At 41.6% G+C, this 24,862-nt stretch overlaps 1 protein-coding gene and 1 pseudogene across 3 annotated transcripts in view; one reads left to right on the forward strand and one right to left on the reverse strand.

The window, feature by feature from the left end:
• Nucleotides 1–564: 564 nt before the first annotated feature.
• On the forward strand, nt 565–18,402 carry LOC148442947 (selenoprotein M-like; annotated as a pseudogene). Its single transcript, XR_015875770.1, has 5 exons — nt 565–744; nt 1,022–1,057; nt 12,669–12,703; nt 14,643–14,721; nt 16,536–18,402. The product of XR_015875770.1 is annotated as a selenoprotein M-like (transcript).
• A 559-nt stretch (nt 18,403–18,961) lies between these two features.
• The window catches only part of SMTN (smoothelin), a 72,205-nt gene continuing 66,304 nt past the window's right edge, over nt 18,962–24,862 (reverse strand). The window contains exon 18 of one of the 2 annotated variants that reach the window (XM_088463490.1): nt 18,962–24,062. In XM_088463490.1, coding sequence (XP_088319616.1) covers nt 23,912–24,062 — 151 coding nt within the window. In that variant the 3' untranslated portion in view covers nt 18,962–23,911. The remainder of the gene's footprint in view (nt 24,063–24,862) is intronic. The other variant, XM_088463491.1, reaches the window with a different exon arrangement.

Here is a 24,862-nt window from a genome sequence, read left to right on the forward strand (position 1 = left end):
TTCCACCCCCTACCATCAGTTATTTTGATAGTTTTTTTTTTTTACCATCGAATACTTTTGATGCAAAGGTTAGTTACCATCACATCGAAAGTTTCAATGGTGGAAGCCCAGCCATCATTTGATGGTGGGCTTCCAATGTCCATCCCTAGGACAGAGAAGACATAGGGAGACATTGCGCAGCAGTGCACTTGGGATCAGGTCGGAGGGCACATTTTTTTTTCTTCTTGTCCCCTTGTAAAAGTATAATTTTGGCACTTAACGGGATTACATTTTTTAAATGCAGTTTTAAATGTGTGTTGTTAACCCACTTAAACATTCATCACACAGAAAGTTAGCTAAATATATATATATATATATATATATTTTTTTTTTTTTGTACATGAGAAAGGACTCCTAATATAAAAGGGGAACATATGCCTGCCCTGTCTTTCACAGATGTGGTCTGAATGATGTAACCCAAGTCTCTGCAGAGATAATATTCATTATCTGTTCTTACTCCAGGGGGTAGAGGAGGGAGAGATCTTACATCCTCCTCTTCCAGCCGTTTCACTGACGTGGCAAACACACAAACACACACACACACACACACTCTGCATGGACTTCCTTGTCTGTCTCTAACAAGCAAGCACACCGTGGATTCCACAAATGTGGCTGCCATTGCTGCTGTTCAGCTTCCTGCAGCCCTTGCTGGGCTTCCAGATTGACTGGAACAAGTTAGAAAAGATATCACGAGGAAAAGTAGAGGTGAGTAATATCATACATGTAATACATACTGTATACTCTCCTTTCTAATGAGAACACAGGGACCACTACCTGTGCAAACTACTTCCATTACGTTCCACTTCTGCAAGGCAGGCAGTCAGGGGTTATTAAGGTTAGGAGTTAATATGCAGAGTGCAGACATGGGTATAACATCTGATCTCACTAACACTTGCAGGGCAACAGCTGGTAGTGTACTAATAACAATGCAGTGTAGACTGTGACAGGATCATCATCTAACACGTTTTTCTTTCTTTCACAGTCATGTGGTGGATGACAGCTAAACAGACTGAAAGAGGTAAGGCAGGAATATGTCATTGCACTGACTGTCACACACTGCAAGAGAGCAATGTTAAATCATTGTTAAACTGAGCAAAGAGTTCTGAAATGAGAAAGCTTCTCAGATCAGCTATGGGCTAGTGACCCTGTCCTATTGGTTTATAAATATCTAATTTCAGATGCACATAGGGGCTTATGTATCAAAGCTTGATGTCAGATAAAATTGTGAAATATATATCACCAACCAATCTGCTCCAAACTATCATTTCTTAAACACAGCCTGCAAAATGTAAGTTAGAATCTGATTCGTTGGTGATATATATCACAATTTTATCTCACATCAAGCATTGATACATATGCCCCACAGTGGGCAAAAAGCATTTTTGAGGCAATGCGACGTGGCAAATACCTGTAATGCATGCATTCTCAGCCCCATATGTCACTGACACAGAATGCATGCATTACAGGCCTTTGATGTATGGCACCAGGAAAGGTATTATAAAAGAAAAAGCTGATCCTCCAACATGACCCCTTCCACTTTACAAAATGTCCTTCATATGAGTTCCTTACTTCAGCACAGGTAACGCCAGAAGTGGGACATATGGGAGCCTAACATTTGGTACCAGCTGGAAGGGAACATGGTGGGTGGTCTGAGGATGAGATGATACATTAGATTTGCAGGGTTTTGTTGTTTGTTTGTGTTTTTTAAAATAAACACACTCATGAATTGTTTTATTTTACTGCAATTCTTCATGTTGCAGGTCACAACATTAAATATACAAAAAATTATTTGTTTAGGAAACTGACATGGTATGTTCACAATAGGATAAAAGGTGCATTTGAGAGCTTCAGCTTCCCAGTACTCCTCAGACTATGGAGCCTCTTTATCTATTACTATTTGCGTGATATCCCTCAAAAACACCACCATAAGCTGCCTCCATAATATCCTGTGGCAGTGGTTCCCAAAGTTTTTTGAATCGTGGTGCCCTAGAGTATCCGCATTGTTTTCACGGCACCCCTAAGCCAAAAGTTTGTTTTATTGAGAAGAAAATTAAGTAAACTGTGCTGACCTGTCATCCTTAGGTACAGTTATGTGGTGGTGGACAGGTTTGCTCTTCTGTTTGTCCACATATTTACATTACATTGACCATAAATAATTTGATTTTGGTGGTGGACCACCAACCTGAGGCACCCCGGGGTGTCAGGGCACACAGTTTGGGAACCACTGTCCTATGGGCTACTTACAGCAAAAGTTACAGTAGAGGGACCCAAAGGAGAAGTGATGTGGTCACCTTTAGTGATCACTCCTAATACACCTTTCACAGCCCCCTGTCTCTGTGTGTGTTTTATACATCCCAGCAATCTTTCATTTCTTATTGTCCCGAATAGCGATGATAAATTATAATTATTGGGTCTAGAACTAAATAATAAATATGCCCCTAGATCCATTCTAAAGGCTGGGAACACATATCTAATAGTGATTGTAACTCATTGTTTCCTGTGCGTTTTCCTACATAAGCGATTGTAATTACGTTGGAGGGAGACGCTATACTTCAGTAGCACAAAGCAGAAAATTAATAGTCACACAAATATGTTAGTTGATTAATCTACTTTGTATAGTAAAATTGGATAAGCTATTAATTTAAAAAAAAACCACCATCAACTCTAGGTTAAAAAACAAAACAACAACTTTAAATATGACTTTAATGCTATTATGTCATCTTATGTGATTCATCTCATCAAATCTAAATCACTGAGATTGTGCCTCCTAGACGTACAGTGCATCCAGGTTGCCTTATTATTTGGAGCATATGTGAAGTGCTTTGATGGTAAGGAAGTTTGGGATACGTGGAGGAAATATCATACAAGGAAAAGAAAGTTTGCTGTACTCACCTGAAGCTTATGAACATAAAGACTTTTTAAAGGATTACTTTGTGTGAATTCACGAGTTTTATAAATAGTTTCCCTATATGAAGAGAGAGAATACTGTGGGGATCAAAAGTCTCACGAGGTTAGAAAACAATCTGTGTTCAAATTCAAAAACAATAAACCTTTAATTGCTGGAAATACTCAAAGGGCCACAGTGTGGGGAGGAGATGGCATCGGCTACAAAACATACAGTATGTGTAATGTACCTGCTGGGGTTAGAGATGACGTGTACAGAAGGATATGCACATGCCAACTATGGGATATGGGTGGAGACTTAGCAAATCTTGGAGGGAGATAAAGTACCAACCAATCAGCTCCTGACATTTTTCAAATAGTCTGTAAAATGACAGTTAAAAACTGATTAGTTGGTACTTTATCTCTCTCCAAGGCTTGCTACATCTCCTGCATGGTTCTATGACTGTGATGGGGATAAATCCATTCCTGGTTTTACACTGCTCTGCACTATGAACCAGACTCAGTTTATTAATTATGATCCATTAGAAGGAATAAAAGCCTCTCACAGGTACATTTCCTGAGAACACATTTCCCTCCGGTTACAGTAATGTTCCATTAAAGTGACTTTCACAAATGTCAAGCTGTATAAAAGATAAAAAAATTGCCACGTGTCTGATGCTACGATGATGAGGGCTAGATAGATACAAACACACACTTTCTGAGTACAAATGAATGCAGGCACATATAATGAAAAATCAGGTGCCTAGTGAAAAAAAAAAATGACCGAAAGTAGTTGTGCGATGGGAATGCAAGTACAGGCTAATATCCATTAATGGGATGTGAGATTTCTGCAATGCATGGAAACATGCAGTTATTGAAACCAGACTATTAATAACTGTTGGAACTAATTTGTTTCACCACATTTCATGTTTACACCATGTAATAGAAAATGCATACAAGAGGCGGCGTCACTGGGTGCGCACTCTGACTATCCCTGCACACTCGATCCCAAAAAGGGGGCATGTCCTAAAATAAAGGGGCTTAGCCTCACAGGACATCCCGATGACTTCACTCTGGGGCCAGTCCAGCATCGCCAGAGATGCTGGGTTGCCCCCAGATCCTGGGCTGTCGGCTTCTCCTCTGTGACAGGAGCCGGGTGCTACAGGAGAATGTCACAATGCAGCACCCGGCTCCTGTCACTGCAGAGGAGCTGGCATTTTGGTGTCTCTCCCTCAGAGGATGAAACCCGGGTGCGGCCAGCACCCTCCACTGCATACAAGTGGCTACATGGGTATTATGAACGCTCCGAGTGCATGTCTACTAGAATATTTGCGCAGGTGAATCCCTGTTGCTGCCTAAATAGATCCATCTTTTGTTCCTAACATTTTGTATAATGTTCTGTCTAGAGGTGAACAGCGATTGCTGATTTTATTTTAATATCCAGCCTCTACATGAACCACATATGAATGTTTAAATCTCCAGCTGAGCTTCATTAAAAGAATGATTGGTTGCTGGGCTTCCGACATCAAATCCAGAGATGCGATGGCTACAAGCCATCAAAACGAAACCATCCAATCCTATAATCATCGATGGTTATGCTGTGCCCATGCGCACATTAGCTGAGATGCGGCCGCCACTTACGAGTGTCCGCAACTGCATAGATTCTGTCAGCCATCGGATGGGCATTGGAAAGCTGCATCCAATGACTGGCAATCATTGAAAAAGTACTTCCATTGAATCTAAAACATTGATGGTTGTTAACCGTGCTCTTCGGATGCCCACCTCTTGGGCAAAGAGACTATGCAGACACACTCTTCTGGACGATGTGCAGCATAGGCACACAGCCTGGTTAGCAGGAGGGACAGCAGCAGTCCCAGGTCCCTAAAATTACTTACCTGCTCCAGGCTATCATGCAAATTATTAGGATGAAGGGACACGCACATGATAAAGATTTAGGGGACACATTTGCCCATCTATTCCAGGACCAGTCAAGGCCCCCTAAGCTGTATATAAAGTCGCACATGTGGACAAAAAAAACCAAAAAAACAATAACCCCACAAATCACATATGTCCGACTCTGAATAAAGCCTATTAAGCCTAATTCAGAGATGTACACTATGCCAATGTTCACACAGCGGAGCGATTCTTTACTACTGCGCATGCGCGAAACTGAGAAAAGTATCACTGAGCACATGCAAGCTGTCGTTGAGCTCAGTATTCACAATGTATCCGTGATCACAAGGCCCTGAGCAATCCACTGCGATCCATGGGCGTTCCTAGATGGAGTCGGGGAGGTGGTCGAAAGTGTTTTACAAAAGGAGATCGGTCCGTGGGTGTGTCATGGGGATTAAAATGGTGTGTCTGCAATCACGGCTGCGTTCTCAATCACAGACTCAGAGGGCGTATTTACAGAGAAAGTTGTACTGGAATCTGTGCAGCCCAGGACTTACTCAGAGTTGCTGTGCGGCCCATGTCGTGGCAGTGGTGGTGTGTTCTCAACTCGCTGATAGGAAAAGTGGGTACAGCAACATTTGCTCAGTCAGCCAAACGCTATGGGAGATATGTACTAAGCTCTGGAAAGTGATATATTGGAGAGTGATTACCAGCCACTCAGCTCCTTTCATGTTACAGGCTGTTTGAAAATTGACAGGAGCTGATTGGCTGGTAGTTCATCAATCTCCAGTTTATTACTTTCCAGAGCTTAGTACATATGCCCCGATATCAGGCATGGTGTCTGTTAGTAGGCATTCGCATATTTTCACACATAAATTGCAAGCATAGCTGTGAATGCAGTAGTGTGCGACTCTAAATCAGGCGCATGGTGTCAGTGAGCAGTGTCTGAGCAGACCACACACCCAAAAACCATGCTAGATTTTCAGCTGTACGTAAGGTGATGTGATAGTTGTGTCAGGGCACATAAATAGCAGTTTCCCTGTGGGATGTTCCGAGTTGCGTTCAGTTTGGCAAAAGCTGCCTAAGCAGCACTGCAGATTGTGGGGATGATTCAGCTTCAGACAGAATTGCAAAGCCGACTGCACGTAGGCAGATTTGCAACTCCATCCTTGCTTGACGCCGGGCCGCCCACCAGCTGAGGCGCTCTCAGGCCGGCCGGCTTGAGAGGCCAGGAAATGTAGAAGCAGTCCCGGAAAATGGGGCCAACACGCCCCCATTTCCGGAAACGCTGTCCGTCCCCGTCCATTAAATGTCTCTGCCTGTCAATCAGGCAGAGGCATAGAAGGGTCTGCGTGTGATCACATTTACATAATGGGTCCTGGGCATGCGCAGATACCCGATAATTGGGCATCTGCGTTCAGCATTGCTGAATAAGACCTTTTGTTCACTGAAACCTCTGAAGTGGTGTCAGTACACAGGAGTGTTGGGAGTTTCAGTCCTATTCATAACATTGATGTTGAATCCCATTTTTTTACCAACAGATGGCAACCCTGAGGAAAATAAACTGATTTCTGAGGCTATAGCTATTGTACACCTGTACATGAGCTGAGGATAGTGTGTGCAAAAATACAGTATAGGCAGATCCTATAGATGTTGGTACTGTATATGTGGCAGCAGTGTGTGATGGAGGTCACTTCACACAATAATGAACTCTTTGGTTTATTAACTAGGCAGAACATGTTTGCAGGATGTACTACAGGTGCACAATGCACACTCATACACAATGGATGTACCAGATCCAACCAGGAACGTATGGGGTGGCACAGGTGGTGTGTGGACAAAAGTTTACCACACGCCTGTGTATACATACAGTGCTGGCAGTGGTGTATGCACACAGTGGCATATATAAGTACCAGTATAGCCATTATACTGTATATGAGAGATAATGGCACGCACAGCGTTACTGGCCTGAGTAATGCCACCACTTCATTATGAAGACTCTCAGGGGCACATCCTTCATCTGTGGAAGACGGCACTGAAGACGCGCTGTGCAGTCACACAAAAGAGTCGTGGGTCGCGACTCTGTGGTCCTAGTGCCACCAGGTAATGAGACCGCAGAGGGGGCTCTCCTACACACACACACTGGAGGAGTTCACTGTCTGGGCTCAGCCGGTATGCTATTAATACCTATAGCAAGAGTGTAATGGGGCCCTTTACACCAGGTGTATTCAACATGCGGCCATCCAGCTGCTGTAGAACTACACATCCCAGTTTGCCCTGCCACAGTTTTAGCATGCCCCAATAGAAAAACTGCCAGGGCATGCTAGGATGTACATTTCCACAGTTGGAGGACTGCATGTTGAATACACCTGCTCTACACACTTTCATAAAGTCATAGGCCGGCATGTACTAAAGGATAAATGCGGTAAAAACCCTGTTTTCATAGAAGTCTTACCGCATCCCCGCAGTCTCCCAGCACCTCTCACTGCTCGCCCCACTCACCTGAGCCTCCTGCAGGCTCCGCCTGGGACTTCCTGCAGAGGTCACCAGCAGGAAGCACCCGAGGCTAGGAGGGGGGGGAGAACCATGGAGACCCTCTCACCCGGCAGCTTCGCAAAGGGCAGCTCTTATTGCAATAGCTGTCCTTTGAGATACTAATCACGTTAGTACATATGCAATTAGGTTCTTACACAGAACACCGCAAAATTACTAAGTGCTACAATGCAGCAGCTGCGGCTTTTTCTATCGCCAAGTAACGTTGTGCTTCAACTGCGACTTTGCACATTTTTAAATCTAATTCCTTTGCAATTAAAATCTCATCCAGCAGCTGTAGTGCACTTTGATGTTTGTGTCTTATTTGCAGATACAATCACTTATACCGGGCATCACGCATCTGTACATGACAGCTGCAATTTCAATTTAAAAGAATACAGACTTGGCAGCAATATGCGCAATCTCCTTCTGAGCTTCTGTAAATGGGATATATGTTGCTTTTGTTTACTGGGTAACTGCAGACACATTCAGAACTGAGAGCTGAATGCTGCAGGTGATGTTATGCTGTGATATTGTACAAGCTACTCACACTTAAGATGGGTACACACTGAGTAATGTATACCCAGCTGACATATTGGATACAAGGCAGCACCGGCAACAGAAATCTTGGGGCCAGTCACACGTATGTTGTTTGGGGCCCCCTATCCCCTCCCACTAGGTACATTAAGGTCGGCCATTGGCTCATCCCCAACTTTCTCTCTCAACCATAACCTCCTCTGTCTCATCCGCACCTGGGCTGCACCAGCCTCAACCCTCATCTCTCCAGCACATCCATGTGTCTCGTCTCTTGCCCCTATGTCTCTCCATCCACTCACCTCCTCTGTGTCCCTCATCTAGATCCCCCACACACTGTTTATCCAAGCTTCATTCTCCCAGACCCTGGCGTCTCTCGGCTTCATTCCCCCAGACCCTGGCGTCTCTCGGCTTCATTCCCCCAGACCCTGGCGTCTCTCGGCTTCATTCCCCCAGACCCTGGCGTCTCTCGGCTTCATTCCCCCAGACCCTGGCGTCTCTCGGCTTCATTCCCCCAGACCCTGGAGTCTCTCGGCTTCATTCCCCCAGACCCTGGAGTCTCTCGGCTTCATTCCCCCAGACCCTTGCATCACAACCCCGGGGACACATGAACTGGGCTACCGATATTCCTGAGGGGCAGGGTCCCCTCAGAATCTCAGGCCAGTACAAGTGTCCCCCTTGTACCCCCATCGCCGGGCCTGATCCTAGCTACACATCAGAACAAGGTAACCAAGGACGAAACAAGGGATCGTTCAGTCATTCATTACCTGCAACTGGGCCGCATGCGATATAGTCAGGCTGGACATGCAGCACAGCCGACCGGACTATACCGCATATACTATACCACAGGAGCACGCATATTGGCCATACACTGAGCAATGCAGCTGATATGTTCAGATTCAGCCAGAGATGACATATCGCGCCGACATTGTCTCAGTGTGTACCCAGCTTAACACACCCTCCACCCCATATTGAATCCAGTGACCAGAACTGCCAGAGAAAAACCACTGCTTAGTAAATACGGTATACCCAAGTCTGCTCATTATTATCTCTATCATCCTCATGAACACTTACAAACTTTCTATTAATGTAAACTATATGCATCTGAACATCACTTTTATTGTTTAACATTTCTATGGATTTTCTTCATTACAGTTTATGAAGTGCTTCAAATGCTAATCTAATACAACACTAAAATATATAGAACAGAGGTTCTCAAACTCAGTCCTCAGGACCCCACACAGTTCACATTTTCCTGGTCACCTAACAGCTGCACAGGTGTGTTCATTACTTACTGAAACATTTTTAAAGTTCCACTGGTGGAGCTAATTATTTCACTTTGATTCTTTAAAGAGACCTGAAAAACATGCACTGTTTGGGGTCCTGAGGACCGAGTTTGAGAACCTGTGATATAGAATATACTATGTAGAACACAGGATAGTAATGATCTATCATATTTCAGCAGGAGTGTATTTCAGATGGGTATCCAGACTATAGACAGATAAAAGGTTGACAATGTCTAGATAGACACCAGATATTAGACAGGCAATAAGTAAAATAGTGACAAAAGGTCGACACACAAATGTCAGCATGGAAGCAGGTCGACAGGTACAAATGGTTGACAGGGTTAAAAGGTCGACATTAAAATGGTCAACTTTTTGTTAGGGTTAGGCACCAGTAGGGAGGGTTAAGCACTAGAAGGGAGGGTGAGGTACCAAGGGGAGGGTTAGGAATCCGGTTAAGATATCGGTTAGAAAACAAAAATAGAAATGTCAACCATTTTCAGGTACACCTTTTTGACACTTGATCATTTGTACCGGTCAGCCTTCTTCCACGTCGACATTTAGTGTGTCGACCAGTCACACGTGTCGAGCTATTGCTGGTCTAACATCTGGTATCTATCTAGACATGGTCTCAAATGGCACAGTAGCTTGGAAGTTATGCTGGTTTACGTGGTGCGTGCTGTTAGCACATTAAAAAGAAACAAACAGGTACAGTATATAAAAGGTGTAGCAACTAATTAGCAGCCTTCAGTTTATAAGATGCACTAGAACAGTGTTGGCTAACCTTGACACTCCAGCTGTTATGGAACTACATAACCCAGCATGCACTGCTACAGTTTTGCTATTAGGGCATGCTAAAACTGTGGCAGGGCATGCTGGGATATATAGTTCCACAACAGCTGGAGTGTCAAGGTTAGCCAACACTGCACTAGAACATGAAATACTATTGGCCATATTTAACTGCATCTTTTATACCACATCCTTCAGGTGATCACACAGGGTTAAGCTCATACATACTTCTTAAGGTGCGTACACACACACAACGATTTTGTTTCCAACGATTTTCTGTCAGATTTTTTAAAGTAATGAACGATTTTTTTGAACTACTAACGTTTTGCATATTCCCTTAATGAAAATAGTTTAGTTGGTCAGTCTGACTGAAGTACAAACATGAACGCGCATGAATGATAATCGTTCATCGTTTTAACTTAGAAAGTGAACGATTTTTTCAACAATTGAACGATAAATATCATTAACGATAATCATTCAAAAAAATCGTAGTGTGTGTATGCACCATAAGTGTTTGCTAAGGTAAGCAACATAACTAGTTCAAACAGGAAAGTGAAAAGCATTATATAGTGTAGCTGAACCACTTGTAAATCCCAAGGTCACAGTAAAGTGCTTAAAGCTGGGTACACACTATCAATTGATCGGCCAGTGTGTACCCGCAATATGTCAGTGAACATAGTCATTCACTGACATATCGCAATGGCTGTGCTGCACAGCCGATAGACAGATATATCTGCAGACATATCTGTCCATCGGCAAGTGTGTATGGGCGGTCTGTAGACCGCCCGTACACATACAGCGGCAACCGCAGGGAGGGAAACGCCCCCCGGCCGCAGGGACCCGCGGCCAGACACAGATTATGTCCGTTCAGTGTGCATGAACGACAGTCATTTGCAGATCACTCGATCTGCAGATATATCTGTATAGTATGTACCCACCATAAGGTTATGGTAATGCCGATCGCATTGGGCAAGGGGCCATATTTAGAGAAAGGTGATGCTGGCTGTTGAGCAATATGAATGTTGGTTTCAGAATTGTGTATTGCAACAATCTAGATAAATGTAGGTAAATGTGACATCTAGACCCAGAATGATTTTCATACAATGAATTCTGTACCTTGCAAAGTTAAGGCGGCCATACTGTGCAATTATCGGCCAGAGCAGGCATTTGATGTTTTACTTTAAAATAGTTGGTCATAAAAGCATATTAATCACAAGGCATGTGTGTGATTAATATGTACAGTAACTTGGAAGTTTATGCTAGTTTACGTGGTGTGTGCGGTTAGTTGCCACATTCAAAAAACAAGTACAGTATATAAAAGGTGAGTGTTTGTAGCAACTAATTAGCATCCTTCAGTTAAGATGTACTAGAGCACAGGTTCTCAAACTCGATCCTCAGGACCCCAAACAGTGCATGTTTTGCAGGTCTCCTCACAATTACTAGTGAAATAATTAGCTGCACCTGTTGATCTTTTAAAACATGTCAGTGAGTAATGAATACACCTGTGCACCTTCTGGGTGACCTGCAAAAAAGTGAACTGTGTGGGGTCCTGAGGACAGAGTTTGAGAACCACTGTACCAGAACATGAAATATTATGGGACATATTCAATTGCCCACAAGATTTTGGAGGGTAAAATGACTGCAGCTATCGTGGCCAATTTTTCACTTATACCCCTTTTCCACCTAAATTCTGGGTCTGACCCGGAGTTGGAACAGAGTTCCTATCCGGATCAGACCCGGAATTTTGCCAGCGCCGACTCGGGATATTCCCGAGTCAGCGCCGCTCACACCGGAGTCGGGTCTGCAAAGACCTGGCTTTTGCGGCGTGAAAGTGGTCGCTTGGAGAGGACGTCATCTCCAAGCACCACTGAAGCCAGACCAAGCGGCCGGCTAGCAGCGCACTCCAGGTCATCGTGACCCGGAGTGCGCTGTGCCCACAGCAGAGTTTCCCGGGCTGCGCCCGTGTTAAACCCTGCTAGTTACCTGGGTTGGATTGCCAGGTCACTCAACCCAGCGATCCAACCCTCTTCCCTTTTACACCAGGGAGCTGCCCGGGTTAACCCTTCAAAAACCCGGGTTTTAGCTCTGGTGTAAAAGGGGTATAACGAAGGTATGCGTGCTCCCAATATCCATTTGGGAAAAAAAAAAATTTTCCAGCAGAAACCAGTGTTAATTTTTTTTTTTTTAAATGTGCAAGTCAGCCTGTACCCCCAAAACATAAGAAAATATTAGATAATAGTACAAGTGTTACGTACTGTACAATAAATATTGAGCTTTTAAAAAAATCAGCCATTTGAAACATTTTTAATGTAAAAAAAAATAAATAAAAAAAATGCCCAAAATGTTAAAAAGCAAACCAGAGGTTCTGGACCAAGGGCTGACATTTTTACCTTAAATTGTGTATTTTTCCCACTTTAGCACCTGCTCTGAAGCTACAAGATAAAAAAAAAAAAAAAGATGCTCTATTACTGTTGTTTCCAATTGTAAAGCGCAACAGAATATGCTGCGCTATATAAGAAACTAAGGGAAACTGTTTTATCATTATCAAACTGTATTCATAATACTAAAGGTAGTCTTAATAATTCATGGCAAGACCATGCCTTGCATTTGGGTGATATGCTAGATTAAAATTTCTGTAATTATAACCCTTGCCCTGTCTATTAACCAATGATGAACTAATTGTATAAATCAAAGTAACCACATATATTCTTCCAGGTGAAGGCCTTCGTCACGGAGGACATCCCTCTTTAGTATCCTTTTCTTAGGTTGGGGGAACCAATGTGAATTTTCTATGGCACAGGTTCTCAAACTCAGTCCTCAGGACCTCAAAACAGTGCACATTTTCCAGGTCTCCTCACAGAATCCCAAGTGAAATAATTAGCTCCATCTCTGGATCTTTTAAAATGTTTCAGTGAGTAACGAATACACCTGTGCAGCTGCTAGGAGACCTGTGAAATGTGAACTGTGTGGGGTCATGAGGACCAAGTTTGAGAACTATTGTTCTATGGCTTTGTACACTCTACACCAGTCTTTCCCAACTCCAGTCCACAGGGACCCCTAACAGTGCATGTTTTACAATTCTCCTCAATATCACACGTGAAATTACCACCACCTGTTCACCTTTTAAAATGAATCAGCCATTAATGAATTAATCTGTGCACCAACTCGGAAAACTGTAAAACATGCACTGCAGCAGTCCCTGAGGACTGGAGTTTGGAAACACTGCACTATACTCTGGTGAACGATGGTAAGGCTGGGTACACAAAGATTTTCTGTCCAACTAGCTGATTGGTTGGAATGAAACTCTGGTAACGTATGGGAGTAACGGATGATCAGCAACTTGCTCCTAAATGACAGAAAACAGATGAAAATGGTAATTCAGACAAGTTTGTTAAATGTTAGCTTTGAACAAATTTTTTAGATCAGTTTGTCCATTTTCCAGCATTTAGGAGCAAATTGCTGATCAGTTACTCCCATACGTTACCAGATTTTCATTCCAACCAATCAACTAGTTGGATGGTTGGACAGAAAATCTTTACGTGTGTACCCAGTGTCAGCTATTGCTCACTAGACTAGTGATTTTCAAACTAAAGGCCCCCATACATCAGCAATCTGAAAACCACAATTGAACAATTTGAAGATTTATTGCCCGATCTTAGGATTTCCCAATCGAGCAATCTGCGCCCATACACTACAGATCTTTTTCAGTGATTTGCAGATCGATTACAGCAAAGACAGATCTGGCAATCTTGAAAGGCCCATAATTTTGCTAGAAACTGTCTACAAATCTGCTGATCATGTCCATACACTAGCAATCTACAGCCCCAATCGATCTGTGAAATCCAACATGTTGGACAATCTGATTAAACAATTCCAATCACTTTTTGGTTGCAATCTGCGATCTGTGAAGCCCATACATTGCAGATTTTTATACACAATCGATTGCAAATTGCATGATTGCTGCAATCCATCTCTGATGTATGGGGGCCTTTAGGTGGAAATTTATCAAACCTTGGAGAGAGATAAAGTACCAACCAATCAGCTTTTGTAATTTTTCAAACATAGCCTGTAAAATGACAGTTAGAACCTCTCTCCAAGGTTTGCTACATCTCTCCCTTGGTCGTCAAGGAACCCTAAAAGGCACACATCCACTAGACGACAGGCAAAAGACTGCACGATTACGACATTGCAATCGTGCAGTCGTTTGTCTGATGTGCCTTCACTGAACAAGCAGACAGTCATTCAGTGAAGGCACATCAATCATCTGCAAACATGTTAAACCTGACGATATCGTCAGGTTGTACAACATATTTGTACGATGATAGATGTCTAAACGACCAACGTTTTCAAACGATTATCGAACGATAACGATATAGTTATTGTTCAATTTAATAGTCTAGAGGATGTGTGCCTTAACAGTCCAGGTTTTAAAGATATCCATGCTTGTGCACAGATGGAATAACGTAACTGACGGAGGTACTAATTAAATTATCTGTGTTTAAGCCTGGATATCTTTTACCTGGAATATTAGAGTACCTTGAGGACAAAGGTTGAGTACCTCTGCACTTGATGAGAGAGAAATGTAAGACTGAAAATGTGCAGTATGTTCAGGGCATTATACAGCTGCAACAACTATAAAGTTACATTTATATCAACCCCGCTGTTCCTTAACAGCTCATTTTCTCCCAGCCACAACCTGGAGATGAAACATATACCTGGCGCAGACCCTGAATTAGTACTACTCTCCTCCCATTATGAGGAGCTGGAGGTAAGCAACATTGGAAAAGAGGCTATGTAGTGCCATTAAGGAAATACAATGCATTATAATCTGCCAGTTAAAAGCTCCAGGTCATTTTATGTAAAGGATGGTTTAACAGATCAAACCAAAGCAATATTTATATAAGAAAACAATTGAGACCTATAGATGTCCACACATATATCTATCCTCACACCACACCAAATAGCCCCATTTGGCGCCACAGATTGTGACTAATGCTGGGCACACATTGCCCGACATTTCGTCCGTTCAAGGGAACGGCCGATGTAGCGTGTGCGTCAGCCATTGTGTACAGACTATATGTCTGAACGCCGTCGTTCACAGACAATGTGTCAACTGTGCAGCACAGCAGATGCTCAATATATTTGCAGATGGTATGTAGTTATAATCCCGGCTGTCGGGATGCCAGTGCACAGAATGCAGTCTCCGGAATCCTGACACCAGTCAGAATCCCGTTGCCGGCATCCAGATGGTAAGTAGTGGGGTTAGGCACTGGGGTGTGTGGTTAGGTTTAGGGTGCAGGGAGGGAGGGTTAGGGGTAATGTTAGGACACTTACCAGATGTCCGTATCCTAACCCTGTCGGGATGCCGGTGTCGGGATTCTGACCGCCGGCATCTCCCATTCCCAACCCCTGCAGATATATCGGCTCTCTGGTATGCTGGATGATCAATAGCGATCATCCAGCACACCACCAGCTTGCAGACTATAGCAATCCGCGCTAGTCGATCTCTGGTTCCTATAGTAACTTGCTCGAAATCGAGCAAGTTGACCGGCATACACGGCAAATGGATGATATTGCTATTGTCCATACGTGTCCGCGCATTGCTGGTCGACAGTAAGTTGGTAGGGGCCATTTAAAAACGTTTTGAAAGATAACGGTAACTATATAGTGATAGTTCAAATCGTCCTTTTAAATTGCTACGTGTTTACGCACTATTACTCTATCATCAGTGTGTAAAATGTAGGAGAATGCTGTAAGACCACTTTTATATAGGTCCTGGAACCAGATTACCTTAAACTACCAAACTTATGTAATAGGTTAACAAAAAAAATATGAGATAATAGTGCATCTAAAACCCAAATAAGATTTAGTGATAAGGAGGTAGAAGTTTATGTATTAGACTGGCTTACTGCAGATTAAATTCAATTAGTCTTTAGTCTAAGAACCAAATAGTCTTCTACAGAAGGGTTTAGCACTGCATTTACCATACGTGACATCTGGAGATCATTGTAAACATTTGTCACACGTTCTATTTCAAGGCCTCTGGAGATCATTGTAAAAGACCCCTTGGCACATTCTATTTGAAGGGCGATATTTAATTTCAGCTAGAATTTCCTTCAAAGAAAAGATAGCCGTTTACTTGTAAGCAGCCAACAATTATTATGTAGCCTCTACAAGTTAAAGTGCGTATCCACTAGCAGATATTGGAACGACAGTACAAACATTGTAGTCGTACAGTCGTTCCTCTTCCCCTGTAGTGCCTACACTGAATGATATGTCATTCAGTGCAGGCACCCTCCCTCATCCCTGAACATGGCCAATCTGTTGTTATCGGCAGATTGACCGGCATGTCCAGGCGATGATTGATGTCAAAAATGAAAGCGCATCGCTGGTCGTGACATTTTCATGCCCGATTAATGAGCAATTGCATGATTACGATGTCTTAATCGTGCAATCGCTCATTAATATCTGCTAGTGGATACGTGGCTTTACCGTAAAGACCTGTTGTTTCATTACCAACTCTAAATTCACTGTAATACATACAACTACCTGCTATTTGTTTTCTTGTATTCTTTATTTCAGAGAATTCCACTTAGCAACATGAATAGGGATGAAATCAATCAGCTACTGCACGATTTGAGATTTTACAAGAAGGAAAGCCCAGAGTCACCAGTACCCGCTGAATTCCAGATGGCACCAGCAAAGCATGCAGAGCAAGAGACACTTGATAGCGAAAAGGGGAAAGAGGGCACCAAAGAAGAGTTGTAGGAGCCGAGCTCACACTAACCCTTTGTCTGTCACAAGAGATGGATTCCAGTGGTGGAGGCACATCGCAGAGCGCTGCGTCAGACAAAGGGTTGAGGTGAAGTTTAGGGCAAGAGGAAAAAAAAAAACCTAGTAATTAAATGTAGAATATTACACTGTAATGAATTGCACCAACTTGTCATTATCCTAGGTATCTCTTAAGTCAACTGACAAAATATATGGTCTCACAATGATAATAGCCACGTTAAAGAGCAAGTAAAGTCACTATTTGACATAATATTTACATTTTTATTATCTTGCCTCGGTAAGAAGTTGCCTCTCTAAGGCGGCAGTGTTTGGCATCTCTGCAGACTTGCCATGCAGAATGTTGATTGGTTGAATTATACACAGGCACAGGGCAAGTGATGTCAAAGTGACTTAAATTCAGCTTTTGACCCGTATGAAATCTAATAATGTCCTACAAATAATGGTGGATCTTCAGATGTTTAATCCAGTGAAGTGCTAATATTTACATCCACCCAGAGCTGCAGTGTAATATTTAGTATATACTGAAGAATTCATCAGTGACATGGATTGCTGGCCAACTAGTGGGAAGTAGGTTAGAAGATTTATAATGAATACGTATAGAGTATATATCCTGGAGATAAACTGATTAGTACAGCTGTAATACTTACAGGTGTTAGCATTGGTGAATATAATCAACATGGTGTGCATGAATAAAGCATAGCACACAGTGAGTCAAGGCATAGAGCAAGGAGATGGGTGACGTGACATAATCTGTTATTAATTGTGCTATTTCACATCCTGTAAGCAAGTATCCAGGGAGTAGCGAGCAAGCAATTGAATACACTTGGTGTACCTTAAGGTAGTTTCCCGAGCATTGATTTTTAATATTTAACTTTTAGAAAGGTCTGCAGCACACTGAGACCAGTACTGTTTGCTCAGTATAAAGAGAAAATGCTGAGGGAAGCATTAACTTGATTATGCTACATGATGAAGAGTCTTAAAGCTATGGCACTAGGAGGATGTAACTATTGCATATAACAATTTTAATCGGTAGATTGTCACAGGGAATTTATTATCCACTGCTACAAAGATTTATTTCTACTGTAATGTCGGCTAAGATGATTGTTCCTAAGCCGTTACGCCATGCTTTTTTTTTTAGGCTTAGTCATTGTGAGCTGTATTGAAAAGTGACAGATTGTAATTGCCATTAATCCGTTGACAGTTTTCACTCTTGGTACATCATGGAGAAAAACAAGTTGGTATTCATAAACTGACTACTAAAAGTGGGGAAATAGTGATAGCTAGTGCTGTGCTTTCTTTGTCTGTGCCCCAGAATATGATGATATGCACTATGATGTGTATACTGCCTAGAATCCAGGTCTCAAAACTGCAATTATACTACAGCTCCCAAGATCCCCAGTCATGCATTGGCTGCGGAAATGGACTAGGCAACGTAGGTCAACAGCTTAAGGACCAGATAAGCTGGACGTTTAGGAACAGGGCTCTCTGTATTCATCTGATCACCTCTGTCTTCAGGGACATGAATGAAGCTCTCAGCTACAAAGCATTCTGGCTGAGAACAGATGCAAACAGTCCGCAATGACATGGGGAGGTCAGCTTTTGTTTTACACCTATACAGAGTGCTCAAGGTTTGATAATCAATAAAAAATAAACTGTTTTGGTTGTGTTCAAATTGATTATGTAAGTAAATGGAAACAAGCTTTACATTAACTCAACAGGCATCAGATATGGTGAACACAAAGATGGCATTTAGGATCTGATTCAGCAGAGGATGGAATTGCAAAGCTGCACACAAGCAGCTTTGCAATTCCGTCCTTGCTAATATTCAAATGCAACAGTGGAGGTGTCTGACACCTCCTGCTAGATCTGCAGTCGCAGCCTGGGATCTCCATCGGTCGCGTTGTTAAATGGCGCTGGCCAGCTGAGTAAGCCCATGCGAGGCCAGGAATCTGCGTCCATGGATGCAGACCATGGCATTGCCACTCCCAGAAAACAGGGGTGACAGCCCCGTTTCCGGGAACACAGGACATCCCTGTCTGTGCAATTGCACAGAATGAGTCGTGTGTGCGCAGATTCCCAATATTTGGGAACCTGCCCTTCGTCTGTAAGCATACTAGGAGGGATTCACACTTTAAGGCACAAATGAGGAATTCATAATGGAGACCCAGTGTAGATTAATGAACTTCATGCAAATAAAAACAATGAAGCTGAAGAGATTAGTTAATATAACTTTATTAAAATGACAGCACACGCTGGTGTATAAAAATACTTGTACAAAATTGCTGTGTCTGCGGAGTGATCAAAGCTTTCCGGTCACAAGAGGCAGAAGGAGACACATTGAAGAGTTGCACAGATCTGCTCGGTATGTGAAGATGAGCTAAGTGTATATAATGGCTGCTGAGTGTTCTTAATGGAGTAAAGGAAGGCACTTACAATTCTGACACTTTCATGCTTTCCTCGCACATAACATTACAAACCAAAAGATTTCTTTACTTGTTACTAATGAGTAATATGCACATTTTACTATATAATGCAAATACCTATACATGTATCTTCTAGGACATGTTCATACACAAAGATGAAACATAAAAGTACAGACAAAAGAAAAGCATTTGCACGTATGGGACAAAAATGTACAAATGCACACGCAGACTTACATACACTAACAAATGCACACGCAGACTTGCATACACTAACAAATGCACACGCAGACTTACATACACTAACAAATGCACACGCAGACTTACATACACTAACAAATGCACACGCAGACTTACATACACTAACAAATGCACACGCAGACTTGCATACACTAACAAATGCACACGCAGACTTGCATACACTAACAAATGCACACGCAGACTTGCATACACTAACAAATGCACACGCAGACTTGCATACACTAACAAATGCACACGCAGACTTACATACACTAACAAATGCACACGCAGACTTACATACACTAACAAATGCACACGCAGACTTACATACACTAACAAATGCACACGCAGACTTACATACACTAACAAATGCACACGCAGACTTACATACACTAACAAATGCAAAGGACACAGCAGTCTAACATTAATAAAACGGAGGGTTTTAAGCTGGATAAGTGCGCTTAATGTACTTCAAGCTGTGTCAGTATACCTGAGTGGTAAAGTACAATGGCTGTGTAGCGTTAACTTCCATTGGCAATACACGTGCCTAGAACATACTGCAAGGGTTAGCTACAAGGGGTCACCCAAAAAACTAAAAAAAAAAAAAAAGGAAATGTTATAGATTTTAATGTAATATAAAGTAAAAGCCAATTATCTGAAACTAGACTAGTGTATACTAGGCAGGCAATAGTGTCAAAACATGGGCTATATATAAACAAGGGCCAGTGCACACAACCATCCTTTTAGAAATGTTTAATTAATTTAACCTGCAAAAAATGTGTAAAAAAAAAAAATAAACTAAGGATGGGGATGGGATGTCACACAATGTATTGATCTCTATGGGGAGATGCAAGAACCGTTGTTCTTGTTCAATTTACCAAAGTGGGTAACAAGACTGAAATAACTGAAACCAGGACATGTTTTCCTTTCCCAATCCTGTCGTATCGTCAAATTTGGTAATTCAACAATGCACAGACGTTTCTGCATTGCTCCATAGAAATTACAGCTCTTTATGTAGGTATTCAATTTAGGGATGTGCAGCCTCGGTTTTACTCGGATTTTCTCAGATCTCAAAACGACATTCTATTGGTTATCGCCTATCATGTGTTTTGGATAGCCAATATAATAAATCCGAATTTGCGGTAAAGTGGCGATAAGAACCGAGTAAAACCGAGTAAATCTGAGCCTGCACATCCCTAGTATTCATATATCCACCTGTCAATCAGAACTGAAGTAAATAAAGCTCTAAGCAGGTATCATTAGTACTTCTCCAACAATGAGGAACAGGCCGCATTGACTGCAAAGTGCAGTGAGCCTGAAAATGAAGAAAAGTTGCTACAACAATGCAATTCACTTTACATATTGTAAACCAGATTTGGTTATTACTGTCATGAGGACACTCCATGAAAGCCAGCAAAGACAGACAGAATAGTCCCTTATGGCAATTCAGTCTAGGTGGTAAATTTACTAAAGGTGGATTTTAATAGATTGTGTTGTGTTTCTGGGGTTAAATCGCACATTTTCTCATAAAAAAATATATATAGAAATTTGTCTAAGTATTAGTAAATGTGTGATTAAGCCCCAGAAACACAACATCAATGTTGATCAATTTTAGATTGATTAAAATTGACCTTTAGTATATATACCCCTAGGTTTTCTGTGGCATGTACGTGGCTCTCTTTAGAATAAGATGCAGCCTTTAAACATGTATTACAATATATATGCAGCTAGCACAAAAGTGAGAACTTGGACTGCACTGAACATCTTTAAATATTATTGGACACCTGATGCAGCTCTGCATTGCGAGCAAAGTCTTACATATGCAAAGTAGAACAGGAACGTGGATTATGTTTTATGTGTGGAAAAAATTGCTAACATTTTCATTGTATATCGCACAGTATTTACACTAGTAGACAGACGCTCTCCATGTAAAGACAGCCAGAACAGCCCTACAGACAGTCGGAGCTTAGGGACCTGATGATGTAGGTTATCCAATTACATCATGCAAGATTTAAGAAATGTAAACAATATAGTTTCAAATAAGGAGTATGGCAGTTACAACAACCCTATTATAGGAAAAATATATTAGTCTCTCCTCTATAATAAAACAATGAATCTTAAAAAGGTTCTTCTATAAATGGGAGATCCCAATAAAAAAGGATAACAATGTAAAATATATATTAAAGGCTTGTTCATACTTCATATATGTTCTAGGAATATAGGTAAAAATGCACCTAATATAATGTGTGCTCCAGTGACACACTTAGGGGTAAAATTCAATTAGCCACGATAATTTACTGCGGGCTAATTGATCCCTCTGAGCTATTCAATTAGCCCCAAAGTGCAGTACATAGTGAAAAAAATCCCTGCTGACCAGGTGTTAACAGGTGCCGTGACCCTGTTAACAAAAATCCGTGAACTTTTCACGGATTCTGTGTGTTAACGCCCGTTAACACTTCAATTTCACAGGCATTAGCAAAGGTAAAAGGTATCCTAATTGAATAGCCACGTGCAATAGAGCCCAAGGCTACCTCCCTTTTTCAACCCTGCTAAGTTATCGGGGCTAATTGAATAGCGCCATTAAAGTATTCCAAGCACCTTTTAACTTTTTTTTTTTTTATAAATACAATATTAATAGAGACCAGAATGGCAGGATGAGCTCAGAGGACACCCCTGATTTTATCTGTTATGTGCACCCATTAGTGGCTGATAATGTCTTCAACAGCAGATAGGGGTAACTTAAGTGTCAGCTATAAAAACCCCAAATTAAGAAGTTATCCCCTCAAATATAGAACTCTACATTCACGGCTACAGGACCAAACCTGTGTATTAACTGTGCGGTAACAGACATATCATTAAAAACATACGTCACATGTATACACCAATATATAAAACACAGATGTTGTCCGGGAAAGAGGATATTAATTTCTGGTACCTTACAAAATACTAGCGTCAGCCACCAAAACATGGCAGGACAGAGCTATTGGTCAAGACATTTTTAGGGGTAGGAATTCTACCACTATCTAAACGTTTCACAGGGGAGGTTTAAATAAAGATATTCTGCACAGAACATAGGTTGTGACTAGGACCCAGGGAAGGTCATAGCTGTGGTGAAAATCAAGCGAGTCCATTAAACAGTACCACCTAGACCAGCACTCAGATGTATTTGAAAACGAAATCACCAGTAACAATAGGCGTGTTTGAAAGTTTGCAAGTGTGACGGCTATTTTGAAGATTAAGTTGCTGAAAATAATATATATATAGATATATATATATATATATATATATATATATATATATATATATATAGATATATATATATAAAAAACTGGAATGAACTATCCAGGCTACAAGAATAAAAGCTACAGTAGACTGCAAGGGAGCCAGTCCTGAGCTCTCCATTGTAAATTCAGCCTAGGGTGGAAAGGGTTTTACATGCATCAGAGAAAAAAGCTAGGCAAAGCAATTTCCCTGAAGTGCCTGAAAAGTTCTATATACTATCCCAACGGTGGTTTAATGCCACATATCGAAGGCATAAAAAAAAAACCACATGATTTCTTTCAAACACAGGGTTAATAAAAAGTTGTAGGTTTTCATTTTTTTATGATTAAAAAGGCTTCACTTTCCAAAATTCAGGAGGCGTCATAACCACATTCCTTAACACTGATATGTATCAAGGGTAAACCAGTATAGGACAGTAACATGCATGATCAATTTCCTCATGTACAATGGTAAAAATTATTCACGTATAAATATATGTCTTTATCACCTACCAATGTGCTAGATCTAAAAAGAGACATTAAAAACAGTCTGATTTACTTTCGCACCATCTAAATAATAAAAGGCACATTCATAATACATGGCAACAGTAATCTGTGCTCTTCTGGCACCAAAATCTGGTTATTCATTCAGTTTTAGTGCACTGTATTTCCAGATTAAGCAGCATTGGTCAGAAGTGGTTAATAAAACACACTAAAGGTCACACTGGCTTTCTGAGTGTTGTTCATCTGAGTGCTGTTCTAGCTTTCCTGTTTATATCACACTGACAACCAATGAACGTGGAAAATAATAATGTATGGAGAGTTCTGTTGCTGTTGTAAAGCTTGTGGCTGTGATAAAGTCCCAGCGCTTGCCTTGTGCAATATATATATATTTTTAATACTACCTAAATATATTAATTCTGTGGGAAGGGAATAGGTATTTGAGGCAGTGGCAGGTCCCCACCAGCACAGCACTAGTTGGCCAACCATAGCGCTACAATGCATTGCACTGCAGTGTATTGCAAGGCTCTGGCCACCCACAAGTTAAGATAAGGAAATAGCAAATCAAGCTAAACCAAGTGTACAATCAGGGGCTCCATGCAACCTGTTGACTGCAAAATGTAACCCCATAAAAAGCGTCTCTAGTGATCATGGGGTTAACTGAAGTTGTGATCCTACTGCAGTGGCATTAGCCGCAGGGTGCTGGTGTTGTGCCAGGAGAAGTCAAGGTGATAACGGGGCTCTCTTAAAATTCACTCTTGCGTAGACGCATCTCATGCCGCCTGAGGTGGTTGTATAAGGACTGGACATAGGTGAATACACACTTTGAATCTGGCCTCTTTCCCATAATCATCATGTCCTCAACCTCCACCAGGGGGACACAGTCCACAAGGTACCTGCCGAGAAAAGAACATCCGTTCATGAGATTACCAAGTATATAAAGAGGCTCAGGAAGGACTGAAGACAAAATATGGGAAATCCAGAAAATAAGGGTAAGTGAGAAAAGTACAGGAAGAGAAAAAACAGCCAAGTAACTGAAAAGAAGGGATGGCAGCACATAATACAAAATTAAATGAATAAAAAAGGACTTAGATTTGTTCAGGAAACACTTAAAAATCCTGCTTATTGCAGCAACCATAGTACGAAACATATTACCATATTTTTTTCTGCCCCCGTTCCATATGATAAGAACTCCACGATTACAATAAACAGGTATACACTGTGCGGAATACATATTAAAAGCATTATCTGTGGAGGTCTAATACATAAAAGGAGACCTAACTACACTGAACGTGTAAAGACAATGAGACTTATTACAGCAGTATGATCTTTCCTACGTAGAAGCAGGGATTGTGATATTAACCTTCCGTGAACGTGGAGTACACTATGAGCACATTGCATGCTGCAGAGAGCTGGGACAACAAGTGAAAGAAGGCACTCACTTTTAATCTGCATAAACCTCATTTAGAATTGCACTCCCATTAAAAGAAAAACAAAATACTAATTTATTAAAAAAAAAAAAAATAGCTGGCATGAGTACCCAACATTAGGGCTCCTATTACTTAACCCGACCTTTGCTAAGGTACATATACAAGTTCTGTGACTCATTATTTCCATCATTTGGTTTATGTATCTCCAGAGAGTTTCCCCTCTCTTCGCACCATATAAGTGCATGCCCAGTGTCCTGGATTTAACA

The sequence above is a fragment of the Taudactylus pleione genome, unplaced genomic scaffold, assembly GCF_031769625.1.
Source record: "Taudactylus pleione unplaced genomic scaffold, aTauple2 ptg001382l, whole genome shotgun sequence".
Lineage (NCBI taxonomy): Eukaryota > Metazoa > Chordata > Amphibia > Anura > Myobatrachidae > Taudactylus > Taudactylus pleione.